The 7,713-nt window shown below is 35.0% G+C and overlaps 1 protein-coding gene across 1 annotated transcript; it reads right to left on the reverse strand.

The window, feature by feature from the left end:
* Positions 1-115: 115 nt before the first annotated feature.
* On the reverse strand, positions 116-5,660 carry LOC139840407 (receptor-like protein kinase HERK 1). Its single transcript, XM_071830677.1, has 4 exons — positions 5,173-5,660; positions 3,279-3,850; positions 2,839-3,054; positions 116-172 (listed from the first exon to the last, which is right to left on the reverse strand). Exons 1-4 carry the CDS (start codon positions 5,504-5,506, stop codon positions 116-118), a joined length of 1,179 nt encoding a protein of 392 aa, XP_071686778.1. The 5' UTR covers positions 5,507-5,660.
* Between the last annotated feature and the right edge of the window lie 2,053 nt (positions 5,661-7,713).

Genomic DNA, 7,713 nt, shown 5'->3' on the forward strand with positions numbered 1-7,713 from the left:
AAAATCGGTAGTTTGTATAAATCCCTTAATTAGTGGGATTTGCATTTATCTTGGGGATTTAGTTTCCTAATTCTTATCCCCAAGACTCTATAAATAAAGAGGTCTTGGGGTGAGGTTAGTTGTCTTTGCCTGCAGCAAGAACCGATCTCATAACTTTGAGATCGTCTATCCTCTGTTTTTCATTGTTTATGTTATTTATTTATTCAATAAAATGTTAAACTTTGAGAAACTTCTTTTGTTCTTCGTTTCCGCACTAAGCTAATGTTTAATTCTTTTGCTTGATTGACGTTATGGGGTCTATCAATTGGTATCAGAGCAGGATCAACATATCTTGTTGATGTTCCGGTCATTTTCGAGCAAATGATGTCTTATTGAATATACAAAAGAAAAATCATTTTCAGATTCGTCATGCTATGCGCAGTCTATGTACAACGATTGTTTTAGATTAGTTGGCTGTTGGATTGTCATGATTTTTGGATATTAGGTTAACGGCATATAGATCTATCTCGTGTAAATTTTTTAGCTTGATCTGATAATTATATTAAAAGATATGTATTTTTAGTTCTGCTATAATTCTGAGTCTGGAAACTCAGACTCAAGACTCTGACTGAGATATGAGTCTGGATTTCGGACTTAACAGTTTGACTCAAATGCAGACTCAAGATCTGACTCAAGCACATATTATAAAGATCAGATTCAGACTTCAGTTTCGCGTGAACTTATACTTAGTAGAAGTCAGACATACACGAGGTCACACTCAAAATACTTCAGACTCTAGGACTCCAGACTTAAATCAGGTCAGACCCATTTGAGTTCATCTCTTTTGAACTCAGATTTTGAAGTGGTTATTCCTCAATAAGAAGACCGGATGTTAGCTCAACATAATCAACATTTATGAAGATGAAGATTCAACAAATATGTTCAACATTTATACGCAAGTTGTTAAGCGGTGGTGAACGCGGTTTTTCATGCATATTTTCAAATGCAGTTTTGTCATGATTATGTTCATGTTAGTCGATGATTTTTCATCGGGATACATAAGTGCTGATGAGATGTTGAGGCTATGTGTACAACAATGATAAATAAAGAGGAGGAGAATCAAGATTAAAGAAAGATCAGTTTATCAAGAGTTATGAAGATCATACAAGATGGTTAAAGCTTTGAAGACAAAGATTAGATTTATTTTTAGTCTATATTTACATCTTGTAACCGATTGTTTTATCCTAATCAATTAGAGGGAGATTGTTAGGAAAAGAATTCCTATTGTTAGGAAAATATTTCCTATTTATTAGAATTGATTGGATAAAATCGGTAGTTTGTATAAATCCCTTAATTAGTGGGATTTGCATTTATCTAGGGGATTTAGTTTCCTAATTCTTATCCCCAAGACTCTATAAATAAAGAAGTCTTTGGGTGAGGTTAGTTGTCTTTGCCTGCAGCAAGAACCGATCTCATAACTTTGAGATTGTCTATCCTCTGTTTTTCATTGTTTATGTTCTTCATTTATTCAATAAAATGTTAAACTTTGAGAAACTTCTTTTGTTCTTCGTTTCCGCACTAAGCTAATGTTTAATTCTTTTGCTTGATTGACGTTATGGGGTCTATCAGTTGGTTTTCAATTCGTCTTTCTTTTTGCACTATAAATAGATCCATTGTAACTCATACATGTATGCACGAATTTTATCAATAATATACTCTCTAGTTGGTCCGCAGATTAAAGTAATCACATTAATTACATATAACCGCGTTAAAACTTGTGTTCTTTAATTTTTCGCGTTTTTCTTTCGTTTGTCGTTGTTGGTGGATGATTGTGCTTAATCACCTGAATTGAACCGTGGTACTCATGAGCTATACAAGTTCAACTTGCTAAAGTTCGATATAATGCGAGCCTAAATGTGTTCAAGCTCGAGCTTGAACATAGTTTTAAGATCGTATAATAGCAATTAGTTCAAGAGAATGCATTAAACTTGTACTCTGTCTATTTTCTTTATTCAACTTAAATTATTATCTTGCCTTTCCGAAAATAAAAACAAGTTAAATTACTATCTTTAATGCATCAAACTTTAAAAAAAAAATAGTTTGTATTTTCCTGATTTAACATATATTTTAAAGCGTCACGTGACATTCGCAGAGGTTGATACATCAGCAAAAAATACTACATATAATACATTAAAAAACACATGTAGTTTTCTTTGTAGACATATAAATAGACATCAACAAAAATACTACATATAATACGTTCGTGTTCGTTTAAGCTAAAAGATTGCAATGACGATGTGGACTTTGGAAAAGATATTCGACATTTGTTTATGGGGTCAAAAGAAGTCAAAAGCAAGGGTGCTACGGTTGCGGGCAATTGTTCGTCTAATAAATATTTTTTAAGGCTAGCAAATCAAGGTTCTATTCCTCCTTCGACGGGAACCTTGATAGGTGAAAGTGCTCTCTTTCAAAATTGAGAATCGATTCGGTAAAAAAATTCGACGGGAAATCTCTGACAGTAAATTAGTTAAGGTGGATCCTTAGATGTTTTGTGGTTGTTTGTTATGATCATCTTTTGTGGGGCTTTTATGAGCCTAGTTTGGACTTTAGTTGGCATTTTAGTTCTAGTTGACCTTCTTTTTGTTTTTAGTTGGTATATGTTTCGATAGCTGAGGCCCGGTATATAGTCCGTTTTGTAGTACCGCTTTCTAGGTACGAGTTTCATCGGGCTTCTCCGGTTGTATTCTTCGTTGAAGACGTTTTCTTTTCGAAAACCTTTTCCGTTTTCTATTAAAGTTTTCGGTTTTTTTGCTAAAAAAATAAAAATAAAAATAATACATTCGTAGAGGAATAACATACCGATGTTGCATTTAAAAGACATATGTGCAGACACTGAACGTCAAGATTTTCGACATATAAATCGAATTCTTCGTTCCACTCGGGTGTCGCCTTGTCCTTCACACTAGTTTTCTTTGCGCATTGAAGACTACTCTGAGTTAGTTTCAGAATCACATAAGGCTTTGTAGAGGTTAAAAGGCTTTTCTTTTTGAGATTAAAAGCTCTTATAACCTTCACCTTTAAGATTCCAAATTTATGAGCACCCTATAAAAAATTTATTGTTAGCATGGCTTATGCGCTTCGAAATGGTAATTTATATTGTGTATCAAACTATTTAAACTTCAACCGTGTGTAGTTAAATTAGTTTAAAGTAGCATTTTATATGTTGCTATTGACAACTTATAACTATGCAACGTGACAAAAAGTACAATAGATCACATACAAAAGTAATGATAATTTACTTGACATTTAACTGCAAGTTCAAGTGCTTCCACCATTTGCGTCATCGACGGACGTTCTTCACGTTTTTTATTTAAACACTGATAAGCTATTTCCGTAAAGACCTTCAATGATTCGGGTTCTATTTCCTCTTTTATACTATCATGTACTATTTCGTTTACCAAATTTTTTTCATAGGATTGTCTCACTAATCCAAGTAACGGTCGACGTTTGTTGTTACCAAAACACAACCTCCCACATAACACCTCAAACAAAACCACTCCAAAAGAGTAAACATCCGACTCTTTTGTTAAGAAACCCAACTCTTCATATAGAGGATCACAATAACCACGGGTGCCTACTTTATTAGTGATGAGATATGATAATATATGGTTCGCAGGACCAAATTTAGAGAGGCCAAAATCAGAGATCTTTGCATTCCAATTATCGTCTAATAAAATATTAGAACTCTTAATATCTCGATGCAATACTCTAAGTTGTGTCTCGGAAGGAGCATGAAGATACTCTAGTCCACGAGCCGCCCCTATGCATATATTAAGGCGTCGAATCCAAGTTAAATCATTGGTGTCTAGATGTAAGCAGGGCCGGTCCTGATCTTATTGATGCCCAGGGCGAGTTAGGAAAAGTATGCCCCGTGAATTTTTGTCGTAAGTCAACCAACTATATTTTTTTAATTCAAAATCTAATTAAGCTTCTTTTTTCATGTCCATAATATAATCAATAATAACGTAACAATGATAATAAAAAGATGCAAAATAAACATTTAAGGCGGCGGACAATACAACCGTTTGATTAGATTTTCAGCCTTATCCATTTGGTAGTTTTTGGTCGTGGCTTATTGTTTTGTTGTATTTTCGTGCGTGGTCATGTTTTTGTTTGCTACCCGTTTTAGTTGGTTTGGCCATTTGGGTTTCAGCTCGCTCCTTGATAGCTTTTGTTTTCTTGTTTAGTTAGTTGTGATTTATTTTTTTTTTTTTTTTGAAAACACGCACGCATGCGCTTTCGGGCAGGAAACCCGAACCACAATACAGGGATCCGAACCTTAAACCATCCCGAGGGGCAGGCGGTCGGACCTAGGTCCTGTATACGGGTCGGTAAAACCTTCTCCGGGGCAATTCGGCTTTCAGGAAATAAATCCCACGGATATTTTTAAGGGGAGGGACTCGAACTTGAGACCTCCCCACCCCCATCCCAATGCAACAAGTGCAAAGGGGTGAACCACTGGACCACAAGGGTGGGATGGTCACGGGTCGTATTTGTTTCTTGTATCTTTGAAAGGTTCTTTTATTTTTGGTGAAACGCTTAGGTTATATGAAAGTTTTTTATTTATTTTTTGTCAAAGAAAAGTACTGAGTATAAATTGAAATTTTAGTTGGAGTACGCATTTTGTATACTCTATATGTATCAATCTAGTACAGTATTCAAGTATATGTATCTTTAAATTAGTACCCTTTATTTACATTGTACGAAGTAATCTTTTTAAATTGTATGTTACCAGGCACATTATCTATAGGGGGCATCTTGTACAGTAACTATAGGGGCTTATATTGTTTTAAGTATCAAAATTTAAGGACCTACACTATACTACTCTTATAAAACAAAGGGGTAATTAATTAAATGCTTTCACACATATCGTCTTCTTCATAGCATCACCCGCAACTTAATGTTCCCTTAAACCACCATAACATTTAAACTTCCAAAAACTTCTATTAATTAAAATTTACAATATAAACTTACATTACATGTCTATAAACGTTCATATAACTAGATTAATCACTTAAAAATCAGTTTTTCAACTACAAAATTTCAGATTCGAGATGGAAAACTTGATGCCCCTTGTTGGTTGCTGCCCAGTGCGGCCGCACCCCCAGCCCTACCCTAGGGCCGGCCCTGGATGTAAGTCAAGACTTCTCTTAGATGCATACTCGTAAGCAATGATCTTTTCATTTTGATCATCACAATACCCTATAAGAGAGATAATATTCTCATGTCTATAAAACGAAAGCATCATTATTTCTTTCCAAAATTCGGAGTCTCCTTGCCCAAATTCTGGATTTAGACGTTTCCAAGCAACCAACATCTCGCCCTTGGAACCGTCTACGAATTTCCCTAGATAAACCTTCCCAAAACCTCCTTTTCCGATACAATTTTCCTCGGCGAAGTTGTTGGTTGCTGAATTTATGACTTGTAATTGTATTTTGAGATGTTGAAAATGATCTAGGTGAGCCATAATTTTGGTCCTCCAATAGATAACATAAAACACAAAGCAGAGCACCTCTCTATTATTAATGAAGATCTTGAATGTGAAATAATATTAACAATAGGAAACTAATAGGAAAGTATGAAGTATCCCTTTGAACGTAAACTTCTTATTTGTCAGTTTACTTTTGTGTTGAATGTTGATAATTCTACGATGATTCTATCCATTCTCTCTCTATATAAATATATATGTCTCTCATATATTTGGTTGTCGTTTTCACGCCTAGCCTGTCGTGCACAGGCGGAGACAAGAGATGCATGTGGATGCTTTGCATCCCCCAACTCTTCAAATAAGCGAATTATAGTGTGTTTAAAAATTATATATTAGTTGTCAATATTCCAAAATAATAATCACAAACATCCTTTTTTTATGATTATTGTTGGAAAAATTAAAATCTGATGAGTCAAAAGTATTTTGCAGTTTGCAGAATCTGGAGATTTAGAGTCTGAAGTTGCAGACTCTGGAATTTGCTGAAGTCAACGGTTGAAGTTTTTTTGGAGCCAAAGCTAAAGATTATTCTGGAGATATACTTAAAGTTTAAGAAGATATGATTTGAAGATTCAGTTTTATCTCCAGAATTGACTTTTGAATTAATAGCTAATTTGTTTGAATTTTAGTTTATCTTTTCCTTATTTATAGCTAAGTAGTTTTGGAAACCAAATCTCTAGATTTGGTGTTTATCTGTATAAATATGGACGTATGGTTTACTTTGAAGATGTACTTTTCACGATCAATGTTTTCAGTCTTTTATTCTATAATCGTGTTCTCTCATTTTCTGCACTTTAATTCTTATTTATTGTATAAAGTGAGAGTCTGGTGTTCATAATTCAATTACTGTGAACTAATAACTGGTATCAGAGCGGGAAAGGTGTAAATCCTATCTCGGTGATCTTTAAAACGATCCATATTTTTTTAACAGTACTATTACTACCCCAGTTATGGCTATAATTGAAAAGGATGGTGGTTCTAGCAAGTTTCAGGAAGATCCGAAAGCTGTTGAGAAGATGGATAATGACACTACTTGCAATAAAGCTTCTGCCTATAAGGTACAAAACTTTGTGAACTATCTTGATAATGAAAAAGTGAGAATGTTTCAGTACTTGTTACTTGACTTTAAGTGGTGTTTAGAAGATATTGATAGGTTAAGAACACAAATTTTTGATCTTAAAAATGTCATCAAAGACAAAGATGCTGAAATTAAAAACTTAAAAAAATGTGAGGCTGAACTTGACACCTATAAAATGGCATACACAGAAGAAACTAAAAGATTAAATACTGAATTAGGAAGATCAATGAAAAGGTCAAATCACTATGAATCAATTTGTAAATCTTGGTGTGTATCTTCCAAAAAGAATTCTGATGCTATTGCCAAACAAATTCCAAATGATGTCAAAGCTATACTAGGTGAAAACTACATATTAAATAATAATGTGGAAGTCGATCCTGTTATGAATATATGGACCCAACAACGATCACCAATCGAAAGATTGTGATCCCACAAACGATAAACGGACAGAATAACAACAAGAAAAGTAAACGACACAAGATATTACGTGGTTATATGCAATCGGTGTGATTGCTTTAGTCCACGGCCAACTAGAGAGCTTTTTTATTGATTTTTCGTGCATAGGGCTACAGATTACAAAGGGTATATTTATAGTGCTAATCAAAATTAGGAAACAAATCAAATAACTTGCTGGCCACGAACAATGTCGCGTTCCACGACACCCCATCGCGTTCCGCGACAAACTGCATCCACTCGCGACAGACTTAATCAAAACGCGATAGCCATCGAGTCTGTCTACTGTCTCATATATCGCGTTTGAACCACCTATGTCGCGTTCCATTGTGTCGCGTTTCGCGACAGAACACACCCAAACGCGACCGGCCTGTTTCTTTTGTTTTGATCTTCTTTGCAACTATCCAACAATCTCCCACTCAAAGGAGAGCAAAACCCAGAAATCTCGTCAACTCCAAAACCGACCATCTCAACCAAGAACGTCGAACCACCTTTCATACCGCCAATCAAACATGGGACACGCAAACTCAACATCGCTGGAAGAGCAGACTTTCGATACAAGGTCTTCAACACTACTTGTCGAAAATCAAAACCAATAACCATTAGAGCTCTCTAGTTGACGTCTTCTATCATCAAGTAACAAGAAGACCAGTTGAAG

This window comes from Rutidosis leptorrhynchoides, chromosome 4, assembly GCF_046630445.1.
Source record: "Rutidosis leptorrhynchoides isolate AG116_Rl617_1_P2 chromosome 4, CSIRO_AGI_Rlap_v1, whole genome shotgun sequence".
In the NCBI taxonomy this organism is placed as follows: Eukaryota; Viridiplantae; Streptophyta; class Magnoliopsida; order Asterales; family Asteraceae; genus Rutidosis; species Rutidosis leptorrhynchoides.

What these genes read in the sequence shown, in the direction of transcription:
- LOC139840407 (XM_071830677.1), bottom strand. Translation starts at nt 5,506, where the DNA reads ATGGCTCACCTAGATCATTTTCAACATCTCAAAATACAATTACAAGTC. An exon ending in TAAGAGAAGTCTTGACTTAC is followed by an intron (nt 3,851 to 5,172) that starts ATCCAGGGCCGG and finishes GGCCCTGCTTAC; the next exon opens with ATCTAGACACCAATGATTTA. An exon ending in AACTTGCAGTTAAATGTCAA is followed by an intron (nt 3,055 to 3,278) that starts GTAAATTATCAT and finishes GGAATCTTAAAG; the next exon opens with GTGAAGGTTATAAGAGCTTT.